Below are 17908 nucleotides of genomic sequence, written 5' to 3'. Positions count from 1 at the left end.
TTTGAATTTATGACTTCCTGGCAAAGATAAGGTCAGTATGTCATATCATGTAATCCAACATGATTATATATGTAAATGTGGCTTGTGATTATTATAAGAAGTTGCTAGATGTTAAAATTTTAGCTATATACATATATTCATATATATATATTTTTTAAAAAACACGTTGGTGAAATGGGTGAAATATAGGTAAAAAGAATTGCTATTTTTTTCTTCCTGTTATCTTAAACAATTCAAAGAACAATGTAACTTGGTAGTCCCATGGTGGCCACACACACGTATACAGCTGTTATGTACCACAGACATTCCTCTAAACTTAAAATAGTAGAATAGATAGATTTGATTGTGACACATGAACTAAGAAATTGCTTATCTAGAAGCCAATTCCAATTTTTAAAAAGACTTTAAAAATTCATCAATGTCTGAAGAAATGTTTAAGATGCCTCTAATCAATTTTCAGAATACACAGATAATTTTATAAATTTTATTTATTTATTTATTTATTTTTGGCTGCATTGGGTCTTTGTTGCTGTGCACGGGCTTTCTCTAGTTGCAGTGAGCAGGGGCTACTCTTCATTGCGGTGTGCGGGCTTCTCACTGCGGTGGCTTCTCTTGTTGCAGAGCACTGGCTCTAGGTGCATGGGCTCAGTAGTTGTGGTTCGTGGGCTGTAGAGCGCAGGCTCAGTAGTTGTGGCACGCGGGCTTAGCTGCTCTGCAGCATGTGGGATCCTCCCGGACCAGGGCTTGAATCTTTGTCCCCTGCACTGGCAGGCAGATTCTTAACCACTGCACCACCAGGGAAGCCCCACAGATAATTTTAAAAGAATTCAGGTTGTATATATAAATTTATTTATTTGTTACTGAATGTGTGTGTCTGCGTGTGTGCACACTTACGTGAGAGATAAGGTAAACTAGCACATAAGTTTTAAATGTTTAAATTATATTAAAAATACATTTGATTTGAAGCCAAATTGGAACTTACAGGGAAGTATATTTTTATATCGGTTCTTCCTTCTGTTTTCCTTAGTCTGTCCAATTAGACACTGATCCAGAGGTTTTAATTCTTGAAGATTCTGTAAAGCAAAAGTGGAAATAAAATTAAATTCGTTGAGATAAACAGTAATTCAGTAATGATTGCAAATGCTTTTTTAAAAAATAAATTATTTTATTTATTTTTATTTTTGGCTGCCTTGGTTTTTCATTGCTGTGCGTGGGCTTTCTCTAGTTGCAGCGAGTGGGGGCTACTCTTTGTTGCGGTGTACGGGCTTCTCATTGTGGTGGCTTCTCTTGTTGCGGAGCATGCGCTCTAGGCACGTGGGCTTCAGTAGTTGTGGCTGACGGGCTCTAGAGCGCAGGCTCAGTAGTTGTGGCGCACAGGTTTAGTTGTCCCGTGGCATGTGGGATCTCCCGGACCAGGGCTCGAACCTGTGTCCCCTGCATTGGCAGGTGGATTCTTAACCACTGAACCACCAGGGAAGCCCCTGCAAATGCTTTAAATGTGCAGGGTGAAAAACTGACTATTGATCAGGGCAAATTTGACCGTTAAGAAACAGATATGTCCTGTCAAGACAAATAAGCCTGCAATCCCAATACTAATTCAATATATCAGTTGTTGAAATATATTGTTGCAAATATCTTTAACATGTTATAGTCAACTAATTAATTTTAAATTTCAGCTTAAAGATGTGTATAATTTCATTTTAGAAGAAAAAAACACAATTCATGAAAACAATTTTGGCTTAAAGTAATGAGCTGGAGCAGAATTTCTTGCATTATTGTCTCTGGGGTCACAGAATATTCCACGTGGTAGAATTGTGGTAAGATAGTCCTAAATTCTAAAGCCAACTCTTTCTCACTTTTCATTCACTCATTAATTAATCCATCCATCTAGCCATCCAAGTCAACCAATATACATTGAAAATGCCTACTATATGCAAGGCACTGTAATAAGTGCTAGGAATACATTAGAGAGAAAGAAGATATGATTTGGGCTGTCCTGGAGACCACAGGCTACTGGGAGAAAGAGGCAGTAAAAGAGTAAACAAACAAATATTGCGATATATGCTTTGAAGAAATTAACAAGCTGCTGTGATACAGAAAAATAAACATCTGCTTTATAAAGGGTTGTGATGGAAAGTCTCTGAGATGGTAACATTTAAACTTAAGACCTTAAAGAAGAAATCACTTCTGCAAAATGGAGAGAAAGAGTATAACTTAACATTGTGAACCTGTTTCCAAATCCATACAATGGGATTTAAAATATTTTGAGCATTATACACAAAGCATCTAGCACACTGTTGAAGCTCTCAGTAGAAGTTAGCTCCTTTCACTTCAGGGTCTACGAAAAGCTCAGGATGTGGGCAAGTAAGCAGATGGTTTGAGGGAGATGGGCAAGGTAGACCCCCAAACCACAGTGGTGCTACATTATTCTTTGGCCTAGTGGTAAGTAATGGATGGGGCCAGCAAGACCACAGGAGCAAGGCCTCTGAAGCACTGCTGTTTTGAACTGGGGGGCACATTCTTGGAGCTGTATTAAAATAAAAACTGTTGCTAACGATGAATCACATCTTTAGTGTATTAACTATGAAGTTTAGTGGATGGTTGGAGTTGATACTTGACTTTTTTTTTTTTTTTTTTTGCGGTACACGGGCCTCTCACTGTTGTGGCCTCTCCCGTTGCGGAGCACAGGCTCCGGACGTGCAGGCTCAGCGGCCATGGCTCACTGGCCGAGCCGCTCTGCAGCATGTGGGATCTTCCCGGACCGGGGCACGAACCCGTGTCCCCTGCATCGGCAGGCGGACTCTCAACCACTGCGCCACCAGGGAAGCCCGATACTTGACTTTTTAAAATAACTCTTTAGCCTTACATATGAGGATAATCTTCAGGGAGATTTATCAAGCTCTGAAGCTGCTAAAGAGATCCCTTTAAATCAATACTATTAGGATCCTAATTAGAAAAATTAATTTACTGCTAGAAGTGACAAGATGGTACTTTTATAGTTGGAAGTTGTAAAGTAATAGACATTTTCAAGATTCTTAAAATTTCTCCTAACCTTGCAGAAAACTTTGTTGGAGAAAGAACAATTGTCAAAAGCCCCTTACCTCTACCTCCTTAGACGGAATTCCTTGATCTAGTAAACCCCGCAACATTCGAATGACTGATTTCAACTCCGTACCGGTGTATTTACTGGAGGGAAGCACTTTGACAATGGGGAGTGTGGTGAGCTCCTCATTTGTCAGAAAGGGATGACCTAACAAGAAGATGGCAGTTGATTAAAAAAAAAAACAATTCCCCCCAGAATTGATTTAGCCAATAAGAGAGCTAATTTTAGCCAGTAAGAGAACAAATTTTATCCTATTCTCACCTCATCTGTTTTTTACAAAAGTGAGAGTCTTTGACTTAATAAGGCAATAGAACTAACAAGTAGGCAGATAACTACAATCATCAAAGGAAAATCCTGGCCATAGCAAGATCCTTGTACCCAAACCTTAAGGGAACACCTCACTGACTGTTCAGAGTTCTTAAGGCTCTTGGCTGTCAATTACTTATAGCTTCTAAAGGAGTTTAAATTGTTTCTCTTTGCTTCTCTGGACCCAAATGGCACTGTTTACTTGATAAGAATGTATTTAGTCCTGTTTTTATTTTGCATTTAAATTAGCCTCCAAGCACATGGAGAAAAGATGAAGGGAGATGCTTCAGAAATTCCTTACAAGGGGACATGGCACTAGAAACACTGATTTCTCCCCTCTCTACCCACCCTTGGTACTCAGTGCCACTATCTCTGTCATTTGATAGTTTTCTCCATGCAAATGAAATCCTAAGGGTCTTTAGGAGTTTATCAAACAAGTGCTATCAATGTCTAAGAAGAGGTATGTGTCTAATTTAGTACCTGCTCTACCTATGGAAAATGCTGATAACAGAAGGCAACTGTTATCCTGGAAAAAAGTAGGAGAGACTTCTTGCTATAGTCTGCACAAGTGTAGCTTTAATTACATCAATCAGTTGATAAAAGCATTTTGATGATGCAGCTACTATGCACGCAACAGTAATTCCAGACACTGGGGGATCTCAAGAAGCTTAAGTTCTGTCTGGGGCAAAAACTAGTTGTGAATACAAAATCCAATCATATGAAATAACTGTAAACTTTCACAGAACTGAGTGTGAATGCAACAGGAGCTCAGAGGCTAGAGAGATGAACCTGGGTTACAGGATTTGAGCATTTCCATTGACACCAACAATCCAACTAAGTCAAAAAAGTGTTAATTCGACTCCTTTAATTTCTTTCAACAATGACTTCAAATTACAAAACTGTGTTCTTTCACTGCATTAATATAACATTTCTTTATACGAAAAAAAAAGAAATAAAACGCTAGATAGAACTTCATTTATCTACTGGCTCAGTATAAAACAAGAGAGGCAGTAATAGTGAGGATAGACCAACTGACTCTTGCTCTTAAAAATTTTCCTATCTTTGAGCTATTCTTCCTACTTTAAATAAAATGTGCTCCTAGATTTCTTATTCTTGTTTCCATTTAAAGTATTTACACATCTATTTACATATTTTACTCCAAGCCACTGAGAATTTTAGCCTAATAACTGTGCAAATATCTGGTCAATAAATGAATGTTGATGTTTGTCTATGTGATTTAACTTTATGTATAGAACTTAATAATGTAGACATATGGTGAAATAACATATCCATATATTCTGAAAACTGTAATTTTCAAACACTTATTTTTTCTACCTATAGTTTTTGATTTAAAAAGTTGCTAATAAATTTCTTGCCTTTATTGGAATCTTCGTGGTTTGTCACTTCTATTGGCAATTCATCACTTCCCCATGTTATTTCATCATCATCATCAGTCTTCTTTTCTGCTGACTTGTGAATTAAGCTATGACAACAAAACACATTTATATTTTCTTCAGTTCTGTGTCCAAAATAAAATGAAATATTATGTCCTTGAATATTTGGAAATATGTCCTACATATTTCCACTACAATTATTATGGTATTTAAAATAGATTATCTGATTAAAAAAACCTTAAATCCACAATTCCTAAAATTTATTGGTAGATATAAATTAAACTGAGGTACAGAATTGTTTAATATAGTTTAAATTTTATCCTCAAACAAATCCCAAGTCTTTGAACCTTAGGTTGAAGGAGTCATCTTGGGGATGGAGAAAGTGGTGGTTTGTTTCCACCCTTCCACTTGGATGCATGATTACAACTGTGTAAGTATAGCTCTCTTTTGTTTTTTTTAACAGCTGTCTACTATTGTACTGTATGAATGATTCTTCATTTAATTACAGAAGTCCCTACTGATGGACATCAGTCTTTCACTACAATTGGGGGTGAAAAGGACACTCCGGTATCTGGGCACTCACTTAATGTAATAAAACTCAGTACAAGTTCTCATTATTCTAGGGGTGCACAGCAGATGCCATCTCTCGGGTAAGGTGGGTGGCTAGAAAAGAGAAACTAGGTAGAAGAATAACATTTAGCGATCAGATGAGATGAAAAAGGAGAATGCAAAGGCCTGAATACATTTTAAACTTTCTGATGCTCAGGGGAACAAAGCAGAGTACATTTTGTCTGATGACATTATTATACACCATTAAGGCAGGACATGCACTAATGCTCCCAAAACATTGTAACAGGACAGCAATTATGCTGCTTTTATAGTGGATGCTTTCCTCTGCTCCAACTAATTGTACATCACAGTTAACATGTAATTTGCAAGTTCTGCATCCATGAGGTCTTCTTGGTCTTCTAGCAAGTATGCTTTGTTTGGAAGGATATGTTTTGGAGATCCTCCCATAAGGATCCTCCCTTCTTTCTCATTCTTTTGAACAGCTACTTAGTATTTCATTGTATGAGTACACCCTAATTTATTTTGTGTCTATTAGGGTTTTTTACTACTATAAACAATGTTGCAATAAATATTCTTATAGAAACATCTGCATACATATGGTAGTAGGATCAATTCTTAGAAATAAAATTGCTAGGTTGAAGGGAATGTACTACAGTTCTTTGAACCTATGACACGTATCATTGTAAGATACACTATTCTGAATTAGGTCACAATGAGAGATACTTGGACTACCTATGTGCCAAACACCTGGAACAGCTGGCTGGGTTGTGGGTTCATAGACCCTGTCTTCACCCCCCAGTGACCCTGACCAGCCACAGGTCGTGAGGTCTCAGGGGGCCATTCCTGCAGTGGGGCCTGTGGTTGATACATGGACTTCCTTGTCCCCAAGCAAATCTCTAGGAGGTTAGAACCCAGAGTTGACTAAGTCTCTGCTTGAAACCGGGTCACAACCATGGCTTAGGAGGGGCAGAGAGGGGAGACAGAGTGAATAATAAAGCAGGCAGGTAGTGAGGGCCACCATAAACTTCGCAGGAGTTCCTTCAAAGGCATTTCTGTTACCCGTACCCTTCTGAGATCTACATGTCCTTCGAGTTCCTTTGAGGCTGTTTTTGTCTGTTTTGTGGACTTTTTCCCCTTCATCGTTATTTAAAAAATAAAATAGTTTATATATACGTCAGCAAGCAGAAGAGTGTTTAGACTTCTCTTCTTTTTGGCAGATGAAGTATGGGAAGCAAAAGCCTTCTGAGGTTCTAGTCTAGTTATATTATAAAGTTGAGCGTGGCCCTGCGTGCCGGAACTCTTAAACAGGTCAGCTGCCGTCACCCCATTTTTTCACACAATGCCCAGGAGACAGGCTCCCAACAGGCTACTCTGAGGCCAACCTTCTTTGGCAGAGAGGGAGTCTGTGAAGTCCCAGGCATTTAGGGCTGCGTGAGTGGGACTAGGGCAAGGTGGTGGTTAGGGGTGGACAAGTGGATGAGTCTCGGGGCCCGGCCCGCCCACCCCCAGCTTTAATCAGAGCAGTCCAGTATTTGTCTGTTTCTAGGTAGTAGCTGTGTAGCCTTGGGCCACAGCACATTCCTGTGTGCCAGATACCACTCTAAATTCTTTTTTTTTTTTTTTTGCGGTACGCAGGCCTCTCACTGTTGTGGCCTCTCCTGTTGTGGAGCACAGGCTCCGGACGCACAGGCTCAGCGGCCATGGCTCATGGGCCCAGCCGCTTTGCGGCATGTGGGATCTTCCCGAACCAGGGCACGAACCCGTGTCCCCTGCGTCGGCAGGCGGACTCTCAACCACTGCGCCACCAGGGAAGCCCCACTCTAAATTCTTGAGGTGTATTGGTCATTTAATCCTCACACAATCTAGGAGGTAGACAGATACTATCCCTGTTTTAGAGATGAGCTCAGGTAATTTGCTCAAGATCACAGAGTAAGTGACAAAGCCAGGACACAAACTGGGCAGCCTGATTCCAAGCCCATGTTCTTAATCTCTACCAGTTTGCCTCCCAACTGACATGGGGTTGCTCTCACCCTCTCATTTTCTCTCTTTTCCTTCTACTTATCTCCCATGTTGGCCTCTGCACTTCCCCTCTGGCCCTCTCCAGTTCATTCTCCACAGTACACACCTTATCATGTCAGTCCCCTGCTTCAAAAACTCCATGGCCCCCATTTCTCTCGGGATAAAGGCCAAGGTCCTTACCCTGCTCCCTTCTCATCTCGGGCCCCTCTCCTGTTTGCTCTGCTGTCAGCCACTCTGGTCTAGTTCAGGCCCTCAGGTGCTCTGTGCCCTCTCCCGCCCTGGGGTCTTTGCACACGCTGCTCCTCTGCTTGGACAGCTCCACGCTGTCTTTCCCATACCCCTACCCCTGTCCTAGGCGACTCCTGTTCATGCTTCAGAACGTAAATGTCTCTTCAAGGAGAAACCTCACCTACTACTTACTGTCTGAGAACATCAAGCCCCCAGGTGATATCCTCTCACAGTTCGTCATGACTTTTTACAATAAACAGCATTTTTCATGGTCTATGATGATTTATTTGTGGGATTATTTGATTAATATTTGCCTTTATGCTAGACTGTGAGTTCCTTGGGTTAAGGAGCTGCTTTGTCTTGTTAACAGTGTATTTCAAGCACACTGTCTGGTTTATATTAGGTGCTCAATAAATATCTGGATAATAATAATAATAAAAATACACTATTACTTTGCTTACATTAAGAAATAATATCAGACTATAATTTTATGACCCTTCATGAGACGTTAAAAATTTTAAAAAGTGTTTCCAAGAATCAGTAACATGTTAATAAAATCTGTATGTTAATAGTGTTTTCAATTTGCCACCCAAAGAATTTACACTAATTTATTCTTCCTCCCTTCCCCTGTTGACAGGGAAGAGCCTGTATCTTATTACTACTGGTGGCTGGCCCAGATATTTGCTGATCTTTTAAATATAAGACTATGCATTTCTATGTTAACAATATGTACCCCCTGTCTAACTTAGTGAAAAATTCACTGTCAATTTGCTTTTCTAGGAAAATGGAAATAGCTCCCTTTGACTGTTTGGTTATCATTTAATATGAAGCAAAATTTATGTACAACCACTTTGTTGGCCAACAATATACATAAACTCTTCCTGAGACATCATTTAGTGTTACAAAAATATCTTATTTTATATTAGAAACCGTTTTCAAAAAGAAAAACATTTGTGGGGGGTTTAAAATGTTTCTTACCTTCTTTGGTTTTATTTTCTTATTAAAGAATGAAATATGTGAAGTATAGAAAAATTTAGAGAAACAGAAAAATAGGTTACCTATAATCACACCAGGAGAAGGTACTATCATCATTGTTGGCACATTTCCTTTTAGACTTTTCTTGGATTTTTTTCTGATGGTCAAGAGAATACATTGCTTTTTTTGAGCAATGTCATAACAAACACATTGTCACATGTCCCTAGAACCTCCATGTAACAACATTCAGGAACATTTTTAATATTCAACCATAGTTCCATAATCTACTCAATAAGTCTCATTTGACTGGAAAAGACACATTAATTTAAAAATCAACATCTAAATGGAAATCTTCAGAGCACTTCTAAAAAGAGAATGAAAGTGTTATAAATATTTGAAAAATAGTTTTTTTACCTTTCAGTTTTTACTTTTTCTTCACAATATTCTTCACAGCCATTCATTTTGGTAGACTACAACAAAGAAAAACCAAAATCAAATTAGCCCATTGTACCAAACAAACAAACAAAAAACAATCCTACATAATGTTCAATTTTATTTCCTATATTTACTGTTATTATTCATCATCATGTTACAAAGACACATGACATTCAATCAATGCATGCCAAACTGTGGCTAAGGCATCTGCAGTGGCACAAGAGTTTTGGCTGGCTCCACTTATTCACCTCACACTCATCTTGGCTTTTCATTAATTTCTTTTTTTATATATATAAATTTATTTTATTTATTTATTTTTGGCTGCATTGGGTCTTCATTGCTGCGCGCGGGCTTTCTCTAGTTGTGGCGAGTGGGGGCTACTCTTCCTTGCGGTGCACAGGCTTCTCATTGCGGTGGCTTCTCCTGTTGCAGAGCACGGGCTCTAGGCGCGTGGACTTCAGTAGTTGTGGCTCGTGGGCTCTAGAGCGCAGGCTCAGTAGTTGTGGTGCACGGGCTTAGTTGCTCTGCGGCATGTGGGATCTTCCCAGACCAGGGCTCGAACCCGCATCGCCTGCATCGGCAGGCGGATTCTTAACCACTGCGCCACCAGGGAAGTCCCTTTCATTTCTTATATAAGGGATATGAATGTATAGAGGTAAGGAAAAAGAAAAATCTAAAGTAACAATTATTTAGATGTGCATACATGGCATATGTTTTTACACTACTTCAATTTTAAAATCTAAAATTTCCAATGTGTTATCTTGCCCATTTATTTAATTTTTTAAAATTTTAATTAAAGTACAGTTGATTTACAATGTTTTGTTAGTTCCTGGTGTACAGCAAAGTGATTCACATGCACACACACATATATATATACACACACATGTATATTCTTTTTCATGTTCTTTTCCATTATGGTTTATTACAGAATATTGAATATAGTTCCCTGTGCTATACAGTAGGACGTTGTTGTTTATCTGTTTTATATATAGTAGTTTGTATATGCTGATACCAAACTCCTAATTTATCCCTCTCCCACCCCTTTTGCCCTTTGGTAACCATCAAGTTTTCTATATCTGTGAGTCTGTTTCGTAAATAAGTTCATTTGTATCATATATTTTTCTTTTTAATTTTTCATACTTTATTCCTTATACTGATAGGTTAAGAAAGTAAAGTTTTCCTAAGTACTAATTCATAGATAATGTTTATAAGCGGGACACAAAACATTCAGTTTCACAAACAGTAATATCCAATGATCCCTTAAATGCAATTTTAATCCTTAATTTAAGCTAAGTGCAAGAATAATACAATAAGCAAAATACGAACAAAACCTGTATATGCTGAACTACAAAAGTGGTTTCCATGGCCACACATGGTCTTAGTCAAGTACACATTTCCACAATGAACAAGTACTAACAAATAAGTTAATAAACACTACCAAATGCTTATCCTGCTACTGAAAGCACTTATTTTTAGAAGCTTTGACCTGGGAAAATGAGTTCTCTTAAAAACTGACCAATAGTATAAGCCCTGAAGATTTTAAGTCAAATAAGTCTTCCAACACAGAAGCATTCATAGGGAAGTTTTAGTTTCTCAAAAAATAAAAAATTAAAATGAAAAAATCACTCTTGTTATCTAAAGAGTATTAAAACAAATTATCTTAAGACAAACACTCCTAAAAAAGGTTGTATTTTTTATCATTTTCTCCTTAAAGGTTGTATTTTTTATCATTTTTTCCTTAAGTCTTTTAATAACTTAAGACTACTGTAATCTAAAAACTTTAGAATACATGAAGCACATGTCTTCGCTATCAAAGGTACCATTTAGATTTCACATATTAAACAGTTACAGTACAGCCTACAATGGCACAAGTACACCTAATACATAAATATTAATTCATCATTTAGATGGTCAAAAGTCAGAAGGAACTGAATGGTTTGCAAGGTACTTTGACTTACATGTGGTCATTAAAATCCAGTAATTAATTCAAAGTATGGTAATATAATGGCAGGCAATTAAAGGCTCAAATATCACTCTAAAATTGGAGACATGAATATAAAGACTGAAAACGTTGTGGTTCTCCATTTTTCATTCACATGGCTAGATATCAGAACCTTACTGTGGAAAATAGTTATTAAATATGGTTTCCCCAGAAAATCATGAAGCTTCAGAAAGTACAAAAAGTGTCAAGATCCATAGTTTGCTTCATCAAATGCTTTTCTAGCTCGTTTCAATTCTTCATTCATAGTAAGCAAGTCTTTAACCCTAGCAAACTTTCTTGGGTCCTTTCGAATCAAGAAGACGATATCTTCAACTTGTACCCGATCTTGTCTTCCAATTGACATTGCCTTGTGAGTCATTTCGGTGATGAACTCTATGATAAGGTCTTCAAGAATATCTACTGACTCAGTATAAGGATTCTGGTCATCCCCAAACCTATACATCATACACTGTAATGCTTTAGAAAAAAGTCTCTTTCTTTTACCCTGTCCACCTTCTGCACCTCCTCCAATTTCTTCATTTTCTTCCTCAAAGGTGGGGTTTTCTTCTTCATCTGCCATCCCAGCAGCCAGCCACCTCCAGGGCCTGTATCATATTTTAGATTCCACACATAAGGGCTATCATATTTGCCCTTTTATTTTTTAAAGTGAGGGGTGTCTCCCTAGGAAACTGAGATCACTCAGGTCGTACTTTAACTGAGTATGGTGTCACAGAGACCCAAGTCCTGCAGAAGCAGTTTGCTACAATCAGGAGATGCCAAGTTGCATTCTTACATGGTTAATCTTACATTTAATTCTTCATTAGGACAAATTATCTTAAATGAGAAATTCCTTCCATTTCAAGATCCTGCATTATCTGGCCTCTGTCTACCTCTACAATCCATCTGGTTTTACTCTCCTCTTCACTAACTAGGATTCAAACTGATGGGCCTTTCTTTTAGCTCTTCAAAATCGCTCTTTTTTCACTTTTTCCTTGTTTAATCTAAGTGTCTTTACCTTCTGAGGATGTTTCCTAACCACCCAGTCTAAAAGTGGGTCTCCTTGGTATTCTCTTTCGTAGCACTTTTTTAAACTTCATAGACCGTATCACAACTTGTAATTGCGTGTTTATTTGATCTTTTAGGTACAGACTCTGTAGAGTTAAAAAGTATCTATAATAAAGTGACTCTGATATCATTTTCAGTTTATCTGAGGGAGACACAGAACTTCTATGGTGGAAGAAATAAAGTAGATTGTTCACTGACAACTGAAAAAAAACCTTCTTAGACCTTATCCGTTTTTTTAAAAAAATAAATTTGTTTTTCGCTGTGTTCGGTCTTTGTTGCTGCGTGCGGGCTTTCTTTAGTTGCAGCGAGTGGGGGCTGCTCTTCGTTGCAGTGCGCAGGCTTCTCATTGTGGTGGCTTCTCTTGTTGTGGAGCATGGGCACTAGGTGCACGGGCTTCAGCAGTTGCGGCATGCGGGCTTAGTTGCTCTGCGGCATGTGGGATCTTCCCAGACCAGGGCTTGAACGCAATAGGCTCCGGACGCGCAGGCTCAGTGGCCATGGCCCACGGGCGCAGCCGCTCCGCGGCATGTGGGATCTTCCCGAACCGGGGCACGAACCCGTGTCCCCTGCATCGGCAGGCGGACTCTCAACCACTGCGCCACCAGGGAAGCCCATGGCAGGCGGATTCTTAACCACTGCACCACCAGGGAAGCCCTCCTTATCCGTTTTTAGAAGCTGATAATTTTAGTCTGGGTTAAAACTTTTTTCCAAGTAGTCATTTGGATTTCTTATTCCCCATCATAATCCTGATCTAGGAATCACCATGTGTGCAATCATTTTGCAAAGTATACAGCCTTTTATAAAGGTGTTACTGGCCTTCCCTGGTGGCACAGTGGTTAAGAATCTGCCTGCCAATGCAGGGGGCACAGGTTCGAGCCCTGGGCCTGGAAGATCCCACATGCCATGGAGCAACTAAGCCCGTGCGCCACAACTACTGAGCCTGCGCTCTAGAGCCTGTGAGCCACAACTACTGAAGCCCACGCACCTAGATCCCGTGCTCTGCAACAAGAGAAGCCACCACAATGAGAAGCCCGCAGACCACAACAAAGAGAAAGCCCGCGCACAGCAACGAAGACTCAATGCAGCCAAAAATAAATAAATTTATTAAAAAAGTGTTATTAACATTAAAATAATGAGATAAAGCCCAATTGGAAATACACTATAGCAATACTTGTATTAACCAATTTTTCACTATTTTTGCAAAGTTTACCTATGTATGGTTTGGGGGTGGGTCGGTCAGTCTTCTCATTCTGGATTGTAGGCTCTTTGGAAGAGGAGGAGGCTGTAGTACTGCCTCAAGGAAAAGATTTAAGGTTTTTATCATGGCCAGCCTGTTTGAAGGTTAGTTTGTAATCCTACTGCTCAAAGAATCCAGATCCAGCAACTTGAAGAGTAGAGGAGGTATCTGCTGGATCTAGGACCAGCTACATAATTTGTAGTGCCCAGGGCCAGATGAAAACAAGGGCTCTTTCTTTGGCATGGCATGTAAGTCATTTCATGAACCCATCCCTATCTCTTAAGCCTTAGCTTTCAAGACACCATGTGATACCCTAATAGCAATGATTTAGTGCCCTGAATTTTCCATGTTGATCCAGACCTTTGTACCTTTGCTGAGAAGCTCCTCGGTAAGGAATGCTCTTTCCCATTTTATCTCACCTATCAAAATCTTTAAAATGCTAATTCTCTAGGAGGTTTTAATAACCATACCCACATACTCCTGTATAGCCCCTATATTCCCTAATTCTTTATAATCCTCTCTGAACTCCACATAGACACTCCATAAAAAAGCAGGATATGTTTTTTTACTATAGCTTTTTGTAGAGTTGAAAGTAAAATTAAGTTATTCTGATATTAATTTCAATTTATTTGTGGGAAATCAGAGCTTCCATGGAGAAAGAAAATTTACTTATTTGCATGTGTACATCTCCCAAATTGACGGCTAGATTGCACAAACAAATTTAGGACGGACACCCTGACGTCCCTTCTTACCCTGTTATCCCCAAAATAAACAAGTTCAGCAACAGCTGAAGTGAAGAGTTTTGAAACTTTCGGTAGTAATTTACAATAATGTGTATGACTGGCATTCATTCACAAATAACACACAGACATTGGCCTGAAGTACTTCGCTAAGAGGTATAGTAGTACCCCTTTATCTGAGGGGTGATACGTTCCAAGACACCCAGTGAATGCCTGATACCACGGAAAGTGCTGAACTCTGTTTTCTGTTCATGTCTTCCACTCACAAATTGAATGCCTCTTCCATCTTAACTAAGCATTTTTCATGCACTGTGGCCTTAACTTTTGCAGTTTGAGGTGCAACAGCAAAACCAGCACAAATTTCTTTTTCCTTCTTCACAATTTCGCAGATAGATTTGTTCTTACCGTAGATTTTAGCAACTAACCTCAGCATACAATTTTTCTCTTTTCTTATGAAGTAGAGAACTTTCACCTTTTCACTTAAAGGAAGCACTTATGGCTTCTCTTTAGCAACATCCAGATTGCCAGCATCACTACTCTTGTACTGCAGGGCCATCATTGAATGAGTTACATGAACACAAACACTTGGATACTGCCATGACCGCTCCGATAACCAAGATGCCTACTAAGTGACTAATGGGCAAGATACACTGGACAAAGGGATGATTTATGTCCTGGGTGGGACGGAGTGAGACGGAGCAAGACTTCATCTCACTGCTTAGAATGGCACATCATTTAAAACTTATGAATTGTTTATTTCTGGAATTTCCACTTAACATTTTCCAACTGTGGTTGACCGTAAGTAACTGAAACCCCCGAAAGTGAAACTGTAGATGGGGGGCCGGGGGCTACTATAGTTAAGTATAGAGACAATTAATTGCAGCAGAGGGACAAATGCAACGACTTACACAAGTAGCTAGAGGGATTAATCTTTCTTTTTAAAAAGGACATTCCTCTACTTTTTATAATACCAGTGGATAGCACCTTAACTTCTGGCACATGATAAAACTTTCAGGGTTGCAAAATATACTGTTAAGAACCAATTCAGTAAATAATCATTTGTTTAGGGTGATTCCCAACGTGGCACACTTACAAATTTCTGAATATTTAAAAAAACTCTATGGAACTCTTTAAAACTACTCAAATGTAGGTAATATTCGAGAAACGTTAAGATGAAACAAAACTTTTCTAGAATACTGGTTCAGTCTTTCTTTCAGAGATGAAGATTAGTCATATTTGTCTCTTGAATTTGCCTTCTTATGAATATAATTAACATTGTGACTTTAACACATTTAGATTTTGAAACACATGAAACTTTTTCATGTTTTTATTTCAGTACTTTGTGTCCTCTTTTCCTAAATTTGTTTTCTGCTTTCTTTGTTTTGCTTACCATTAGTCAAAATCTCTTCTAAAGCAGAAGTCTCACCTATTCAAGTGCTAATTTGTTTTTCAGGATCAACTGGACCGAAATACTTAGTCTTAAACATCTTGAATTCTCAAGACACAAATTTGTGGGCTCTATCTATACTTCGGTGGCAGGACAACTTACGTATTATTTACATAATATTTCCTAATAACTGGTAGGAATATTCTCCCTCCAAGAACCTTAATTTTTAGATTTGTTCTGGATAGATTTACATCCTAATTCTACTATGTAAACTTTAGAATCATTTCACAAAGCCACCCTGCCTCTTACTAAAACAAACAACAAAACAAAACAGAAACCTCAAAATATTTTATGGGACCATATTTAATTTAGGGGTGAATCTAGGGAGAACTTAAATTTTAGATTTTTTTCTATCAAAGAACAAGGAATGTTTTTGATACTTCTTTTGTGCTTCTCTGTAGAGTTTTAAAGTATTCATAATATAAATATGTACATTCTTCGTTGAATTTATGCCTAGAGCTCTTGTTTTTTAACTATTGTGAATAAAATTTGATTACACATATATAATTAAATTTTCCATATCCACACAAAGACGTGCACATGAGTGTTCTTTTATCTTCTTTTAAAAATTTTATTTATTTATTTATTTTTGGCTGCATTGGGTCTTCGTTGCTGCGCACGGACTTTCTCCAGTTGTGGCAAGCAGGGACTACTCTTTGTTGTGGTGCACGGGCTTCTCGTTGCGGTGGCTTCTCTTTTTGCAGAGCACAGGCTCTAGGCATGTGGGCTTCAGTAGCTGTGGCATGCAGGCTCAGTACTTGTGGTGCACAGGCTCAGTTGCTCCACGGCATGTGGGATCCTTCCAGACCAGGGATCAAACCTGTGTCCCCTGCATTGGCAGGCGGGTTTTCAACCACTGTGCCACCCAGGAAGCCCTTGATTATATTTTATAAGTGGCTAAGACAAAGACTGTGTTATGAACTGACCTGTGTCCCGCCAAAGTTCACAGGTTGAAGCCCTAACCCCCAATGGGACTGTATTTGGAAATAGGGTCTTTATGGAGATAACTGAGGCTAAATGAGGTCATGAGGATGGGGCTCTAATCCAATAGGATTGGTGTCCTTATAAGAAGAGGAAGAGACACCAGGAGTGTGTGCACACAAAGGAAAGACCATGTGAGGACACAGCTAGAAGAGAGCTGCCTACAAGCCAAGGAGAGAGGTCTTGCCAGAAACCAAACCTTCTAACACCTTGATTGTAGAAGTCCAGCCTCCAGAACTGTGAAAAGATAAATTTTCTCTCTCTTTTTTTAAGCCACTCAGGTTGTGGTGTTTTGTTATGGCAGCCCAAGCAAACTAGAACAGACTACAAACTCAAATGCCTGCAGGAATCAGAAAAATAATATAAACCTTTGAAATGCTCGGGTTGAGGGCATAATTCTGTCTTGTGAGACCTAGAATTTACATTATAAAGAAATAGGAACCTTTGCTGCATTACTGTTTATAATAAATTTAATACTCATAATATATAGTCAACTTAATAAATTATGGTATATCTATGCAAGAGAATAATAGGGAAGCATTAGAAAGTATGAGACAGAGAGGGCAGACAACAGAAGCAAGAACTACAGTCCTGAAGCCTGTGGAACAAAAACCACATTTGCAGAAAGACAGACAAGATGAAAAGGCAGAAGGCTATGTAGCAGATGAAGGAACAAGATAAAACCCCAGAAAAACAACAAAATGAAGTGGAGATAGGCAACCTTCACAAAAGAATTCAGAATAATGATAGTGAAGATGATCCAGGACCTCGGAAAAAGAATGGAGGCAAAGATCAATAAGGTGCAAGAAATGTTTAACAAAGACCTAGAAGAATTAAAGAACAAACAAACAGACATGAACAATACGATAACTGAAATGAAAACTACACTAGAAGGAATCAACAGCAGAATAACTGAGGCAGAAAAACGGATAAGTGACCTGGAAGACAGAACGGTGGAATGCACTGCTGAACAGAATAAAGAAAAAAGAATGAAAAGAAATGAAGACAGCCTAACAGACCTCTGGGACAACATTAAACGCAACAACATTCGTATTATAGGTGTCCCAGAAGGAGAAGAGAGAGAGAAAGGAGCTGAGAAAATAGATTATAGTCAAAACTTCCCTAACATGGGAAAGGAAATAGCCACTCAAGTCCAGGAAGCCCAGCGAGTCCCATACAGGATAAACCCAAGGAGAAACATGCCGAGACACATAGTAATCAGACTGGCAAAAATTAAAGACAATTCATTGAAAGCTGCAAGGGAAAAATGACAACATACAAGGGAACTCCCATAAGGTTAACAGCTGATTTCTCAACAGAAACTATACAAGCCAGAAGGGAGTGGCACGATATACTTAAAGTGATGAAAGGGAAGAACCTACAACCAAGATTACTCTACCTGGCAAGGATCTCATTCAGATTCGATG

General features: G+C 38.9%; 2 protein-coding genes across 18 annotated transcripts in view; both read right to left on the bottom strand.

Moving 5' to 3' along the window:
• PTPN13 (protein tyrosine phosphatase non-receptor type 13) overlaps window positions 1-17908 on the bottom strand; it is a 233843-nt gene that overhangs the window by 7225 nt on the left and 208710 nt on the right. For 15 of the 17 annotated variants that reach the window (XM_032632180.1, XM_032632187.1, XM_032632176.1 and 12 more), the window contains 4 exons: window positions 9010-9065; window positions 4786-4892; window positions 3102-3250; window positions 983-1073 (listed from right to left, as the gene is read on the bottom strand). In XM_032632180.1, coding sequence (XP_032488071.1) covers window positions 983-1073; window positions 3102-3250; window positions 4786-4892; window positions 9010-9065 — 403 coding nt within the window. Of the gene's footprint in view, window positions 1-982; window positions 1074-3101; window positions 3251-4785; window positions 4893-9009; window positions 9066-16064; window positions 16330-17908 lie in introns of those variants that run through there. The other 2 variants (XM_032632193.1, XM_032632191.1) reach the window with 2 other exon arrangements.
• Window positions 10755-11591, bottom strand: LOC116754071 (transcription initiation factor TFIID subunit 13-like). The gene has a single exon (XM_032632194.1). The coding sequence runs from the start codon at window positions 11589-11591 to the stop codon at window positions 11217-11219; it is 375 nt and encodes a 124-aa protein (XP_032488085.1). The 3' UTR covers window positions 10755-11216.

The sequence above is a fragment of the Phocoena sinus genome, chromosome 5 (genome assembly GCF_008692025.1).
Source record: "Phocoena sinus isolate mPhoSin1 chromosome 5, mPhoSin1.pri, whole genome shotgun sequence".
Classification (NCBI taxonomy): Eukaryota; Metazoa; Chordata; class Mammalia; order Artiodactyla; family Phocoenidae; genus Phocoena; species Phocoena sinus.
This window is presented reverse-complemented; position numbering and strand designations above follow the sequence as displayed.

Bases quoted from the DNA above. Each gene is read 5' to 3' on its own strand.
- LOC116754071 (XM_032632194.1), bottom strand. From the start codon at position 11,591: ATGGCAGATGAAGAAGAAAACCCCACCTTTGAGGAAGAAAATGAAGAA.